This window comes from Chinchilla lanigera, unplaced genomic scaffold, assembly GCF_000276665.1.
Source record: "Chinchilla lanigera isolate Chin_1 unplaced genomic scaffold, ChiLan1.0 scaffold00018, whole genome shotgun sequence".
Lineage (NCBI taxonomy): Eukaryota > Metazoa > Chordata > Mammalia > Rodentia > Chinchillidae > Chinchilla > Chinchilla lanigera.
The window spans coordinates 26411765-26427680 of record NW_004955419.1 but is presented as its reverse complement, the minus strand read 5'-3'; the positions used below and the strand labels follow the sequence as shown (position 1 = coordinate 26427680).

The window sequence follows — 15916 nt, the reverse complement described above, 5'->3', positions numbered from 1 at the left end:
GATTCTGGAAACTTGAAACTGTCTGCATTATACTATAAAGTAAAAATACTGGGCGTGGTGGTGCACACCTGTAATCCCAGCACTTGGGAGGCAGGGGTAGAAGGATTACAGTGAGTTCAAGGCCAGCCTGAACTACATAGTGAGACCCTGCCTCAAAAAGACCAAAAAAAAAGTCAAATTAACAACTTTTTTTTTCAGTGGTGGGGCCTGAACAAAGGGCCTTGTACATTCTAGGCAAGTGTTCTACCAAATTAATCAACTTTTGATCATGATATACTTATAACTACCAAAATCAATTAAGGCACAGTATGATTCAAAATTTATATGCAAAGCAATGATAATCTAGAGAAGTTAAATAATCTGAACATGGTAAGACTTGGAATGATCATAGTATAAGACATTATTTTTTTGAAAAAGTACACAGGGAGGTGTAGTATACAGGAAGATAGTTCAGACTCAAGACTCAAGTTTATTTTTAAAACCTCTCTTCTGGTATCAAAACTGGACTTATGATCCATAAAAATAACATCAGTGAATGCAATATAAAGAACCTTAAAATAATCTGATTATACCAGCAGTTTTGTGACATACTGGTAGAGCTGTTCTGTAAATGCTTCAGAAGAAAATTTCTCCATCACTCTGGCTTTTCCTGCCAGGCCCATTGTGGCTTTTAAAGACGGTTCATGGATGAATTTTTCTATTGCTTCTGAGAAGTGCACTGGGTCAGGCTCACACAGAAAGCCTGTGACACTGTGGATGATGGATTCCAAGGGCCCACCTGAATTGACAGCAATGACTGGACACTGCATGTACATGGCCTCCAGAGGGACGATGCCGAAGTGCTCATTGCTTGGTGTATAAAGCACACATGTACAGCCACGGAGGAGCGAGATTTTCTGTTTGTCTGAGAATGACCGTAAGAAGGTCACATACTGGCCAAGGTCAGACTGCTGGACCATTTTCCTCAATTCCTGATAGTGTTCCACATTCTCCTGCACTCTTTCATCATAACCACCTGCCATGATCAGATGAACCCTCTCCCAGTCTTGAGAAGTCAACCTCGCTCGTAGCTGTACTAGGGCTTCTAGTGCCAATTTCAGATTTTTCTTCCTTTCATATCTGTTAATAGAGAGGAACAGAAACTCTTTTCCCTCAGGGACTAGGTCATCAAGATTTTCAGGAACAGCTGAATCAAAGCTGGTGACATTCAGAGATGGGTAGAGAACATCTGGGTCTATATGAGACAAGGTCTTGAAGGTTTCCTTAAAAATTGCAGCTGTAAACTGACTATTAACCAAGATGCAATCTGCCATGCCTGTAGTATATTCCTCTATCCAGTCAATTGGGGCCCTGTACAGCCGTTTAAGAAAAGAATCTCTCTTGGTGAGAAGCAGATCTGGGAAGTGACAGTAAAATAGGATCTTCTTACGTCGTCTGGCCAGCTTGAACACAGGGATACAGGCAGACACCTAGCCAAAGTAAAATCAATAGCAGATAAAATGGTTAACTAAACTTCAATCAGAGGTACAGATACCTATACACCCTGCCTTGTGCGTGGGCTCCTCATGGGTAATGTCTAATTCTGCTCTGTATTCCCCACCCCGCTACGCCCAGTACAATGACTGGTGCAGAAAGCTGGCAGACATTTGCAGGACATGTGCTAAACGTTTAAAGCTTTACAGTGATTGCCACTTGAACAGTGTGGTCCAACAGAAATGAAATAAAAATTTAATAACATTAAGGTTCTTCTGAGGTCAAAGCTAATTTTAATATGCTTTACTAAAGCACTTTTAAAATATAATCAATAGTAAAATATCTTAATGAGATACCTTTTCATATTAGATCTTTAAAATCAGGCTTATATTTTACAATTTAGCATATCAGTTCAGTCTGGCCATATTTAAGTACTCAACAGGCTCAACAGGCATCATATCGGACAGTACAGCTCTGGGATCTAGATCCTATTAAGAAACTAACAAAAGAACTATAGTAATTTAGACTCTGTAGTAAGATTTCCAGGATTTGAATTTTAGTTCTAATTGTGTGCTCCTGATCAAGTAATCTAATCCTCTCTAGGTTTTAATGTATGTAACATAGCAACAATCATAGTTGAAAACACTACATAGTTTTTGTGATTATGAAAAGCACTGGTATAAGTAAAACTTTAACTTTAGCATATATTATGTGCTAAGTAAATATTAAGCATAACGATTATTAAGTATGAATTACAGGCTGGCATTTCTAGAGACTATGCTACTGGGAACTTTTACAAATTATGTAACTCGTAGCTCATTTAAATAATACCCAAAGAATTTCTGTTTTAGGGATACTGTGCAACCTATCCATAGCTACATAAAACAGTGGATACAGAACTTGAATCCAGCACTCCTACTTCCAGGTCCCCACTTTTTTCTCTACCCAGTACATCTTAGCTGCTCGCTGTTAATGAGGGACACATGCAGAATGTTTGGTACTATATATATATATATATATATCCCCCAGGGGGATTGAACCTAGGGCCGTTGCATTGAACCCCACCAACCCCCACCTATTTTTCGACCCAAGGTCTTGTTAAATTGTTATGTTGCCCAGGCTTGACTCCAACTTGCAATCTTCCTGCTTCAGTCTCTCAGAGTGCTGGAATTTCAGATGTGTGTCACCATGCCCAGCTGAATGTCCACGTTTCTTAAAAAGGAAGGACTTTCTTCTTAAAATGATCAAAAGTAACTCAGGAGTCACACTTTAATAAACACAAATGAAGGGGTGATGCTATTTCTATCTATCAGTTTGGTAGCAATTAAAATGGTGGATAATATCCAGTGTGGACAAGAGGATATGGAAAATTCTAGAAGGCAAATTTGGCAACTGCTATTGACATTTAAAATGAACTACTCTTTGACTCACAACTTTATTTCTGGGAATTCACTCAGATGATATGCTTGCAGAAGTATAAAACAAAAAAGTGTAAGGATGTTCATGACAACACGGATCTATTCTCACACACACACACACAAAACTGGTCACAATGTTAGTGTCCTTTTACAGAAGAATGCATGAATCATGGTATATTCAAACAAAAGTGTATTTCATAGCCACTACAACAAAGTGAATCTCTAATAATGATAAAGATGTCCCAAATAATTTTTTTTTTTGGCTGACGAAAGTATAAAATAAAAACTATGTCATAATCCCAATTATGTACAAATAAGATGTATCTACAAACAAACGCACATATGCTAGTGTGGCTAATTTCTAGGGTAGATACAGGAATAACGTGACAATGGCTAAATTCTGGGAGACTTTTACACTATACCTTTGGAACGGGACTTTTACGCTATACTCTCACACTGAATTTTATTGCTCAGTAAATGTTACTTTTTAAAATACAAAATTAGGGGCTGGGGATTTAGCTCAGCGGCAAAAGCGCCTGCCTGGCAAGCGCAAGGTCGTGAGTTCGGTTCCCTGTACCGGAGAAAAACAAACAAAAAAACAAAACAAAAATAAAATACAAAATTGGGAGTTTGAAAAATAGCTAAGAAAAACATCCAGAACAGTCATAGGGCAGATAAAGCTGAACATTATTTACCAAGGTACAGGACCTGGACTTTCCTCCACTGGGCAACCACGTTGAAGTGTTAATGGGGACGTGACACGTTCAGCTTTGGTGTTTTTAATACAGGACGCTATAATGAGTACATGGGTGGCTTGGCTGGAAAGACAGCAGGATGTGTACGACCTGGAAGTAAAGTGCACAAAAGTAACGGAAAAGAGGGAAGGCAACACACGAGTTTCTCAGACATAAAAATAACTGAGGCCAACTTCTAAGGGTAGCGTTCCTGAGTTCGACCCTGAGGTCTCATCCGCTTCAGTTACATGTTGACCCATTAAAGGGCAGATTTCTGGGCCCCGTCTGCAAGCTCCCTAAGAAGAGGGGAGGGCCGCGATTTGCAACTTTAGGATCCATGCTAAATTCGCCAGGTCTCACTTCAGTGGACTTCTGCAGGCCGGTCCCGACCTCTCGGTACTGCAGAGCGCAGAGGTCCTCTCCCGGGGCCCCGAGGCTCCCTCACCTGGTCGCACACCACCACGTCGAACTCCTCGTCTGCGAGAAACAGCACGTAGAGCGCCAGGAAGACCATACGCACGTAGGCGCAGACGGCGGCGCCGCGCCCGCCCCAGCCCAAGGTGCGGGGCAGCCAGTCCCCGGCGCAGCGCACCGGCAGCTCCCGGCTCTCTGCGAAGCAGTGGCCAGGGTCGTAGTGCGCCGTCCAGATCGTCACGCTACAGCCGCGCGCCCGCAGTGCCAGCGCCGCGTCCAGCACCAGCCGCTCGGCGCCGCCCACACCCAGGTCCGGGTGCAGGAACAGCACCGACGGGTTGGTACCAGCACTTCGATCTGGGCCCTGTCCTTCGCCCATGACTGGCGCCGCGGCCGAGTCCCGCGCCCGGTGGGGCTACCGCAAGCTCCGCCCCTAGAGCCTTGCTGGCTACTGAGGACCGACACCGCCCTGCCGCGCATGCGTCAGTTAGGGCCACATCAGCGCAAATCTATGGGGGCTTAGTAACTGCCGAAGAAAATTTATCGCTTGACCTAGGCTATATTTTCCCTTTGGGAGGGACTGAGTCACATGAAAGACAGTGTGATCCAACGAAATGGAACGAAGGGTCTGTGCTTTCTATCCAGCGGCTGGTCAGGTCTCCTTCAGCAGAATTTCCACAGGCATATCGTGGGACAACCCAGGCGTCCGGAGCCAGCGAGGACCCTGCCAGCGGGCCTGGGGGCGGGGCCAGAGTCAGTCTCCCCGGGTGCCGGTCCTTCTCTTGCTGGGAGGTGTTTCTGCGGTCTTGTCCAGTGCCTCGCGTTTCTCCGTCCTCCAGCATGGTACGCGGCTCAGCCTTCCCTCTTTGGTCCCTCCTGACTCCTGCCTGTGCTTGACCCTTTCTATTGGGCTTCCTTGTTTCCCCCGCCTTTCGTGCGGGTGCTGGGGCTGCGGGAGCGAGGCCGCGACGCTCACTGTCTGTCTCTCCCTGCTGCAGCCCGGTCCGACTCCCAGTGGCACTAACGTGGGCTCTTCGGGGCGTTCTCCCAGCAAAGCGGTTGCCGCTCGGGCGGCGGGATCCACGGTCCGGCAGCGGTAAGAGTCCCTGCGGCCCGCTAGGATGAAGACGTGGGGAGGTGGGGCCCAAGAATTGCCTGGTCCGGCGGCGCAGACCCTAGGACCTTAAGACGCGCAGGGGCCGGATGAGCCTGAGGCGAGGTGGCCACGGCGCGGGGTGAGGGGGGCATCGTTTTCTTCTCTGCTCAGTTTCGCGCTTTTTAAAAAGGAAAAATAAATCCGACCGTGAGGACAATGTAGGTCATTATGCGGGTGTGTCTGGACCTGAGCTTTGCCTTCCCCTTCCCACCAAGAAGTGCCGTGCACACTCAGCTTGACATAACTTCTCCGACACACCTAGCCGCCTCGTCCCAAACTATGGCCTGGTTCCAGATGGTGCTGCTGTACGCATTTACACAAAACCAGAAACTTCAGCGTCATCCCGGGTTTCCTGATGTCCAGTCGTATGCCGTACATTAAATTCTGTACGAAAACCTGTTCACGAGTGTTGTCCTCCTCCATTTCTGCTGCCCCAGTTGTACTCTTAACTTCGCTTATCTTTTTTTGTATCTGCTACTTCTCTCTTCTGTTCAGGCCATTTCCACTTCATCATACAGTTAGCTGTTACTTTTCTGTTGTTTCTCTGTGAGATTCTTGTTGGCAAATGTGAAAACGGATGTGGGGATCACGGCTCTTGCTTGGTGATCTTTCCAGTCTTACCTTTCTCCTGTGATTCAGTAACAGTGAACTTAGTACTGTTTTTCTGAACTCATAGCCCCCCAGCCTGGCACCCCTCTCCTAATTCCCATTTATTTTCTGAAACAAAGCCCAGGGTTATTTCCTGCTGAGCACCCTAATCTGCAGACAGTAGTAGCTATTGGTCTTTTTTATTTTTGCGGGGGTTGGGTACCGGTACCGGGAATTGAACTCACAACCTTGCACTTAGCTATTGGTCTTTGCTTTTGTTCCCAATAGCATTTTGTTCATATCATTAGAAGGTCATTTATGTTCCCATATTTATTTCCTCTTCTAGACTTTGATACGGAAACTGCCCCAGCCCTGTCTTTCTCCAGCTTCTGTTACAAGTCCTGATGCAGTAAATTATGAATGAATGAAGGAACTGAGTAACTGTTTTGTTCTGGGATTTTTGAAGGACCTAGTAAGGTTTTATTTAGAGAGGAGAAGGCCTTGAAGCTCTGCATGAAAACTATGCTTAAAAATGTGAAGAGGCTTTGGGTTTTTGAGGTAGGGTTTTGCTCTGCAGTTCAGGCTGGCCTTAAACTCACTTTGTGGCCCAGGCTGGCCTCAAACTTGTGGTGATCCTTCTGCCTCAGGATTATAGGATGAGGCTTCTCTTGTTGGCTTCAATAGAAAATCTGAATTGATAATCATAGATCTAATACTGGTGATTTGAATATACATGAAACAGTGCAACTCAGAGAAGGAAATTGTAAACAAAACTATCAGAAATGATGTAAGTTATCTTGAATGATTATAGGTTTCTTGTCACAGATTTTCGAGGAAAGTGCATAAGGCTGTGACTTGGATTATATGCCCTCGGAGTACTTCCCTCTTGCTAGACTGAGATTCCTCCCTGGAATTTTTTCCTGTAGACGTGTATAGTTCCTGGGAGGAATGGTTCTGGTTAAAGAGAAGTGGTAGTACTGAGGCTTAGAAGTTTGGCCATGTGAGAATTTTTTTAAAAATTGAAAGCATATGTTTATCAGATGTAATTATGATCAAGTAATACAAATGAAATAACCAATAACAAGTGAAACAATAGCTAGAGGTTTTAAAGTTAAAAGTATTGATAGCATCTTTAGGATTTAGTATTGTAGAGCCAATGTAACCAGACAAACTATGGTTGTGTGTACTGAGAGACCCTCAATATTCTCTTCTAGAAGTTTGTGACTGGTTAAGTATTATTTCATAAGTGTAATATTAGTTGTCTAAGAATATATCCATGCTTTGTATTCATAAGTCTTTGCAAAAAAGTTGAAAGTAGTGGTTACCAATAAATCTGCAGATTATATAGTTGGTAGATTTGTATTTTCTATGCTGAATAAAGTAATACCTTGGAGAAGAAACAGTATAGGATTAAAGGTCAGGCTGGGTTGGAATCCTTGTACTGCTTGATATAGTGTGAAAGGACGTTGCTATGAGGATGAAAAGGAACAGTGATGCATTATAAATGGCAAAATTGTGAAGTTCTGCACACTGTTCAAGCAGAATTAATGGGAATAGGGACATTAAGATGGTGGAGTAATACACAGGGATATTAAAGTAGTCACTGAATATTTATTAAAAGTCTGCTACATGCCAAGCACTGCCTAAGACTAAAGGATATATTTGTGAACAACATAGGCAGGATTTGTACTTATTCCATGAACTTTATTCAAGTGTGGGAGACCATAAGAGGCAAATAAATAAGTAATTATTTTCAGGCAGTAAGGGCTATGAAGCAAAATATAGCCAGGTAGGGACAGAGAGTGGTAGGTTTAGGTAAGTGTTGATAATGGTTTTAAATAGGGTGTTCAGGGTGGGTGGCATTTGAGAAGACAACTAAAAGGAACAAGGAAGCAAATCATTCATTGGTCTGGGCAGGAATAGGGTGCTTAGGAAACAGGAATGCTTAAGTGTAAAGATTGAGGTCATTGAGCTTGGCTTGTTCAAGGAACAACCAGAAGGCCATTGTGCTCGACTAAAGTGTAAATGATTAAGTCTGAACACCATTTGTTAAGTTATTGAAAGACATACTGGCCAGAAAGAAAGGGTAAGGTAGACCCTTGGTTTTCAGATTCACTGCCTGTGTACCAGCAAAGGCGAGGAAGTCTTTAAAAAGGCCACACTAATTCCACTACAGAGTCTGTAATTCCAACTTTGAAGATAGGGACTTTAGTCCAGAAATTATAGTAGAGGCAAGGGCATGGGTCTGATGACTTCCCATGTTAGATTTATCTTCTAACTCGTTTCTTTTTATGAAGAGGGAAGAAAATTGAAAATTTTCGGTACTTACCACATAGATTAAATATATGTATATCTTTGTATGTGGATGTGCATGAGTTACTCTAAGTCCCTGTACAGTTATATTTGCTTTTTACAATCATTTTTTTCCTTAGAAACAGTCATACAAATGAAGTTCTAAATGCCCAGGTGACCATGTGACCCATAATTAGTGTGTCTGAAATATAATCATCGTAGTACAATAGACCCAAATTACTCTCCTACTAATAAAAGTTCTCTTGAGCACAGGTCTTCTGACTGAAACACAGACTAAAACCAAGACTCCATTGTTCTACTCACTTGGCAGGGCAAGTTGCCTGGGTTGTAGCCAGTACTTCTTATATTCAGTGTGGTGCAAAGGCCTTGGTAGGGTGCAGTCCCCATTAGGACCAGAGTTGGGAGGAAAGAGAGAAGAGATGGTAGGGACCGAGTTTTCACTTGGATTTCTTCCCTGCATGTTCTTCCTTTTTTAAAAATAATAAATCCAGCATCAGCAACCCACACCTATTAGAATGGGATTTCAAGGGAAAGTGTATTGGGATTTGGTTGCTAGTAGGACAGTAATGGAATAGGACATTCTCTCCCGTCTTTCTTTTCTCTCACCTTCAACTTCTGGGTTGGTAATAAATGGGAAGAAGAAGATTCTTTGACTTCTTACCACTTACTACTTTCTTCTATGTTGTACTGCTCTAGCACAGGAGCGAGGTGGGTCGCTGAGATTGGGTAGTACCATGTGGGAGGAGACTTGCTAGGTGAGGTTCCCTGGTGACTAAGGGGTTCTTCTACAGAGGAAGGAAAGGATTCCCTAGGCTTCTTCCTGGTCAGCAGAGTCCGTGCTCTTACTTGACTTCTGCCTGCCAGGGCTGCCTGGATCACACAGCTCATCTCATGAGCCTTGATCCTTTTGCATGGCACCAGTTCTCGTTGGGTGTTTTCTGTATTTTTTCACATCCTTCCTCTCTGTCCAAGATCTTTGATCACTGTAACAAAATGGCAAAAGCAGTATGAAGTATTTTTCTATAAAATGCATATTCCATTTCTGGTACTCATATATAATTAAATCTAAATCTTTTTTGTCTCTTGCTGTAAGTGCAGTAATTTAAATATATCTTTTAAAGCAGTCATTTTAAGATTGGCTATATAGATTCAGGACATTTTGAAACAGAGGCGTCTTACTTGCCTTCACAGAACCGTATGTGAAAAAGAAACTGAAATGTCCAAGTGAGGGGACCAGATGTTGTGGGCAGTTCGTGGGATTTGAGTCAGACCTGGGTCCACATTCCACCTGGCTACCCTCTGATCACGTGGTCTTAAGAATGGTTGCTTAACTATTGCTGAGCATAATTTTCCTCATGCATAAAGTGGGAAATGGTAACTACTTATCAAGTTTATTGTATGCATTGGCATATAATAGATACTGCATAGTACTTTGGATCTGTGGAGTAAAAGCAGGAATTTAAATCTGTACTAGCAATGAAGTTTTTTGCTTACTGATTCTTTAACCATATAATAATAGCATGTGTTATAATGCTACTATAAAGATTTTTAAGAAAAGGCTGTAGGTAACATTTTCCTCTCTTTCAGGAAAAATGCCAGCTGTGGAACAAGGAGCGCAGGCCGCACGACCTCAGCAGGCACTGGGGGGATGTGGCGATTTTACACAGAAGACTCACCTGGGCTGAAAGTGTAAGTCTTGGAAGCAGGCCTTGTGTATCTGTCTGCTGTGGCAGCGCATGGCAGTGCAGTCTCTCTCTGCTAAGACTGGTACTTGTTTTTATAAGGTAGATGATACACAGCCACTTATTTGTGCCAGGTGGGCTGAGTGGCTTTTTTTTCATCAGCCGATTAGAAAGGTTAGGGCCTGAATGACATCTCTTCATAGAGTGAGTGAAAAGGAAGGAAGGTTTTTGTGTAGCTGTGTCAGAGTAAGTAATGGGAACAGAGAGAACTAGAGGGAACACTGCTTAATTAGATGAAATTGTTCTTCATTTAGTGTTCTTGCTCCGCAGTGAGAAATAGGAACAACCATCTGAATAGGAAGTAGGTGATTTTTCAGAGTTCTCCTAAAGGCGTAAGCTTATATTATTACAGCCTAATGGAAGTTTTTCAATTAGTCTGTGTTATCACAAGCTCTGTGGCCTGCTTGCCTTGGGAGGGTGGTGAGTGGACCTAGGAAGGCGAACATGTCACATCCCAAGTTCTTAGGCCTGCAAGTGCTTATGTGGTGGGAGGTAGGTCTCCAAGAGGCTCTGTCCCTGTGCCTGGCTCCGCTCATTTACCATTCTGCTACCATGGTAGACTAATCTCACAGATTTCTGATCATAGTAGGTGCCAGAACACCACTGCTCACAGCTGTTTCCCAGCTCAACCCAGTGGATGAGGAATTGAACTAATGATAGCATATCTCATTTTCTAATTTACATAACACTTGGTTTTTTGCAAAGAACTTTAATAGCTATTTTCTAGTTTGATTTGTCCAGCAATCCAATGAGGTGGAAGGTACCCCATGTTGTAGACCAAGAGACTCAGGTTCAGAAACACCAAGTGGTGTGCTGAGAGACGAACAGCAAGGGATGGGACCAGTTATTTTAACTATTAAGTGTCGTGCTCTTTCTATACTGCCTGTCTGGTAGAGACAAAATTGGATAGTTTACTTTGACCAGAGGCTTGACTTGGATTACAAGCGTAGTTTATGAAAGCTTCCTTAGAGTCCTTGAGATTTGGTTTAATTCATTTATTGATTTTTTTTTTTTTTTGATTGGAGACTTGTAAGGATGTATGTAGGAAGTAATTCTGGGGAGTGGTGATATGTGCGTTGGTTATGGTGTGACTGACAACTTTTTGTCTTTGTTAAGGGTGATTTTTAATTCCTTTGCTCTTTGGAGTATCTAGGGACTTGTTTTAAACCCTTCTGAAGAAGTTGGGAAAAACCCATTCTTCTTGGTCTGCTCCAGGCTTCCTGCTGTTGGGCAGCTGGGCCGGTGGCTGCCATGGCTCAGTCCTCCCAGGAGTCAGTAGAGGCTGTGCTTGTAGTGCCGTAAAACCCATTCTCATCATATCAGAGATAGGTGTTTTGGGTCAAAGGACATGATGGGGAATTCTTGTCCACCAGTCCATGTCTTAGAACAGTCAAGCAACATCTTGGCACCTGTTTTTGGCTTTTACTAGTTTAGAATTTTTTCAGGTTGGTAATATTGCCTGAGTGCTTACTGTAAACCAGCACTGCATATGTACTTGTGTCCTTAATCCCTCAGCAAACCTATGAGAAAGGCACTGTGATTATCCCCATTACGTAGGTAAGTAGCTAGACCTGAAGAAAGTACATGAGGGAGCCACAGTCTCAGCTGTGTGTCCGAGCTGGTTTCCAGACCCCAGCATATGACTCTGATGGCTGAAGTCTCAGCTTTATGCTCTGTGGCTGATGTTACTGTAACATTGCCTTAAAGTCAGAGAGTAAGGTCAAGTGCAGTATGATGATTTCTTCCTATCATTGTTTAAATTTGTTTATTCCCTTAATTATAAACTTCTGGGAAGAACAGAGTAGTAGCAGTGTAACAAAGATATTAGTTTCTGCATCATTTATTGTCCAGTCGTGGTCTTTATTAGCCTTGCTGCCTTGGTAGGATTCTCTCCATTGCCTCGGTGATTATAAAGATTCCTTTTCCCACTCTCTATTCCCCAGTTGTATCTGGGAGGTGAAATGAAATAATGTGAATTCTGCAAAGTTATAATGGGCAGGAAGAGTCAGACAGATGGCATCTAAAGTAAACATTTAAGGAATTCACCCTTTAAAAACCCAGTTCTTAAATGGAAAAGCATTTGATTTATTTACTTAAGGATGGATGCCTAAAATCTCTTCCCTTCCCATACTAAAGTCCTAAGTCAGACTGAAGCATGATGCCTAAAATGTTTGCTCTTTGAAGATGGGAACCTCAAGGCAATAAAATGAACAGTATGTGTAGAGTCAGAAAACATGAGTTTAAGTCTCTCCTTTCTACTCTGGCTGTATGTTTTTAGGCAAGTAATGATCCTGTTGAGCCTGAATTGTTTTGCTTATGTATAAAATGAAATTAATATTTGTCTTACCTGTGAATTTATAGTACAGATCAGATGGCATTTGTTTAATCAACACCCTGTAAATTATATTTTCTGTAAAACATCAGATCATTTCATTTGTATATATTTTGGTATGTTGGACTAAAAGTAAGGACTCTTCCTTTCTAAACACAACCACACTCTTCAAGTAACCCCAGTAATAGTTTTGGGAATATTTTCAGATGATGTAAATAATGTTCCTGGATGATTTCTAAATGCTTCCTCCTTCTCCTCACCTTGCCCCCAGACAGTCTTTGGTATTGAATGTAATAATATATTATTACTAAAGTAAGCATGCCTCTCTTCTTATTTCTAGTGGCCCTGTTCCAGTATTGGTTATGAGTCTTCTGTTCATCGCTTCTGTATTTATGTTGCACATTTGGGGCAAGTACACTCGTTCGTAGATTCGGCTACATCCATCTGTCATCCGAAGAAGAAGGAAAAAACTGAACATGTCTTGGACCAAAAGTATAGTGAATTTTCTCTTCATGAGAAAGAAATTTTCTGTAAGCTTATTTTATAGGGAACTTAAACAAGAATTGATTTTGAAGAATCTGTTTTTTTCTATAACTAATAAACTTTCTAATTCATTTATACCGAGTCTGATTACTGGTGCTCTTCTACTAGCTCCCTCGTCTGACTTGAGGCCTGCAAGTAAATCTGTAGAAAGTTTATCTTGTGGAGATCGTGCTCTTTTTTTGGATTGACAGTTACTCATCGAACCGTGCAGTCATTCAAATCCAAGATCCTGTAATTGGCCTTGGCTTGTTTTCCTCAAGGTATTTCTGTTCGGTGATTGTCATTTTGGGTATTTTGTGGCTTTTAAGGAGAATGCCTGTGACTTCTGTCAGGCGGATCTCTGTTCGGAGGCAGCCGGTACCCAGGAGAACAGTCAAAGAAATCAGAAACCAGAAATCTTGGATGGAATGTTTGCTCATTCTGTTCTTTGTCTCTAAAACCATACATAATGTTTTGCCTCTTCTTTCTCCTACTCTCTGAGTGCATACTATTGGCTTTCTATCCATTTATCTTTTATTCTAAGCCTATTTAGAAAGAATTCATTTGATAAACTGGATTTATTAAATAAAATTTTGTTTTGAAAATTAAAAACCTTTGTAAGCACAGCAAGGTACTGACATTCAGTTGATATAATTCCAAGTAAAGCTAAATTTTTTTTTGGTGTCATTTAGCTCATTCTGCTGTACCAGTGTAAGCATTCAGTTGTTAGTCCCTAGGATATGCCAAAAATTGCTCACACAACTAGCGCCCTCCAGAACCTTAACTCTTCAAGCCAGAAATCCTGAAGAGGAAGTGAGAGTCCTGTGAAATGCCTAAGTGTCCGTCAAAACCACAAAATGATGTATGTAAATTAAAAAAAATAATTTTAAAAGATATCCACATACAGTTAAGCTTGTATATGAAATAAAAATTCTTTGAATTGTTAAATGGTTTTTAAAATCCTAGTTGTAAAACCCAAGGTGTGATTAAAATATATGGTAAATGTCTAAATAAAATTTATTACAGTAAAAGACACATTGCCATTAACCCCCCTTAAAATACTCCCCATCTCTTTGAACACACTTATGGTATCATTTTCATCACTTTTGGAAGCAGTTCTGGAAATCTTTTGTGTCTATGGGGTGTGATGAAAAATACAGTGAACGCTGCTGCCGAGGGCCATCCAACAGAAAGGCAGGCTTGTAAATACATTATGATATGTCCTCATCCACCTACTCACTGTGCAACTACTGTCTCTTCCCCAAAGTCAAAATGATCATGAAAAGTAAAAGTTTTGAAAATTGATTTAGGACATTAGGACACCAGTGTAACTAAAGACAGTGGCAATGTATCTTCTGTTAAATAATTTTTAAAAAGCCTATTTTTTTGATCATACTTTGTAGTTTTTCCAAAGTGTCAAATGCTGAAAGTGTGTATCTTTTTTTTTTTTTTTTTGGTTTTTTTCCGGTACTGGGAACCGAACTCATGACCTTGCGCTTGCCAGGCAGGCACTTTGCCGCTGAGCTAAATCCCCAGCCCCAAAAGTATGTATCTTTATAAAATATTTCCTGCCAGGCATGGTGGCACACACCTGTAATCCTAGCACTTGGGGGGCTGAGGCAGGAGGATCACTGAGTTCAAGGCCAGTCTGGGCTACATAACCAAATTTAAAGCCAACCTGCACTACATAGCGAGACCTTGTCTCAGAAAAACCAAAAAAGAAGAATTCTTAGATCAAAATATTGTGAATGTACTCATAAATTCTAACGTGACATTTTATTGGGAAATGGTCCTAACTAGTTTTCTTAGATCCTGTAATTATTGCTGGAAACAGGTGTCTTTATTTTTGAAATGCATTTTCATCTGTTTCATTTGGGAGAAATTACAGAAGACAATATCTATAATGGAATTTTTTCCCTGATATTCAGAGTGGTAGTAATAATAATACAAAAAAATCATACTTTTAATCCATTTCCCTGTTGCTATGTGTGTGTGCATGTGTGTGGGTGTACATATGTCTTTTCCCCTGGGGGCTGCTGCAGCCCTGTGGGGAAAGCTCTTTAGGGTAGGGGATACAGTTTCTGGAATTCATCTGTTTAGCCATAGTCTTTAGTGGACAGATAGCTGAAAGCCATTGAATTTTCTGAGCCGGTGATGTATAAGAAGATGCTAGATTTTAGTGGCAGAACATGAGGATACTTCATTCAGCAGAAGGAAGAGAAGGAAAATTGGGAGTTGGTTGTAAAGATGTATAACATCTATTATGTAGCTGCTTTTGGCTCAGCGATACAATGCTAATACCATCGCTGAGAATCACAGTGTTCAAGCTGTTGCATTCTTTTTTCCAATTTTTATTGTAAAATACACATAACATGAAATTTACCATCTTAACCATTTTAAATGAACAGTACAGTGGTGTTATTTATATCTTCACCTCCAGAATTCTTTGCAAAATTGAAACTGCTCATTAGGTAAAAACTCCCTTCCCTCAAGCCCCTGGCAGCCACCACCCCTCTTTCTGTCTTTAGGATTTTGACTATGTTCCTCATCTAAGTAGAGTCACAAAGTATTTGTCTTTTTGTAACCTGCTTATTCCAGTTAATATAATGTCCTTAAGATTCATCTGTGCTTTAGCGTGCCAGAATTCTTTTTTTCTTAAGGCTGAAAAATAGTTTCATTATATATTACATTTTGTGGTTCCTTTTTAAAAAGATGTCTATTCCTAGACTGCTGTTTCCTGAGCCCCCGGGAACTGTGAGCTACTTATAGTAACTCCAAAAGCCTAAGAAATTAGATCTTTACCTGATTTAAGGTCGAACTGGCCCAAATAATCTTCCATTCCCCTTTTACTGCAGGATATTATTCTAACTACATCTGATGGATCTGTAAGCCAGCAGGTGCTGAGTAGAAGCTCTAAGTGATTAAGCAAAACTGGGAAAATGAGTTAATATAATTGTGCTGAGCATTTTAAGTAACTGGGCATACCATGTTAGGAAAAGGGCCTGAGTCCTTGAGAGGGAAAGACTAGGATCTCGGTCCTAGTGTTAACCTGAACATGTTCCGGTGGAGCTGAAGGAAGTGAGCGCTGAGTCTGGCAGAGGCTAAAACGCCGTAGCTTCTGTTTTCACACCTGTCCTAGTCTACACTCCCACGTTTTCCAGTTACCAGGGCCCCCACAGGGAAAGAAAAAAACATTCTGAAGTGGTGGAAATAAATGTTGGCAT

General features: G+C 41.5%; 2 protein-coding genes across 2 annotated transcripts; one reads left to right on the top strand and one right to left on the bottom strand.

Annotated features, from left to right (window-relative positions):
• Positions 1–296: 296 nt before the first annotated feature.
• On the bottom strand, positions 297–4438 carry Alg2 (ALG2, alpha-1,3/1,6-mannosyltransferase). Its single transcript, XM_005382821.2, has 2 exons — positions 4071–4438; positions 297–1469 (listed from the first exon to the last, which is right to left on the bottom strand). Exons 1-2 carry the CDS (start codon positions 4416–4418, stop codon positions 567–569), a joined length of 1251 nt encoding a protein of 416 aa, XP_005382878.1. The 5' UTR covers positions 4419–4438; the 3' UTR covers positions 297–566.
• Sec61b (Sec61 translocon beta subunit) lies at positions 4421–12790 on the top strand (the record flags this gene model as incomplete). The annotated part of the gene is made up of 4 exons (XM_005382941.2): positions 4421–4882; positions 5038–5135; positions 9684–9785; positions 12511–12790. Coding segments are annotated over 4 exons (750 nt in total), but the record flags the coding sequence as incomplete, so codon positions are not given.
• Positions 12791–15916: the final 3126 nt, after the last annotated feature.

Excerpts from the sequence above, each read along its gene's own strand:
- Alg2 (XM_005382821.2), bottom strand. The coding sequence starts at position 4,418 with ATGGGCGAAGGACAGGGCCCAGATCGAAGTGCTGGTACCAACCCGTCG. Across the intron at positions 1,470-4,070 it reads ACGTGGTGGTGTGCGACCAG|GTGTCTGCCTGTATCCCTGT; the intron begins GTGAGGGAGCCT and ends TACTTTGGCTAG.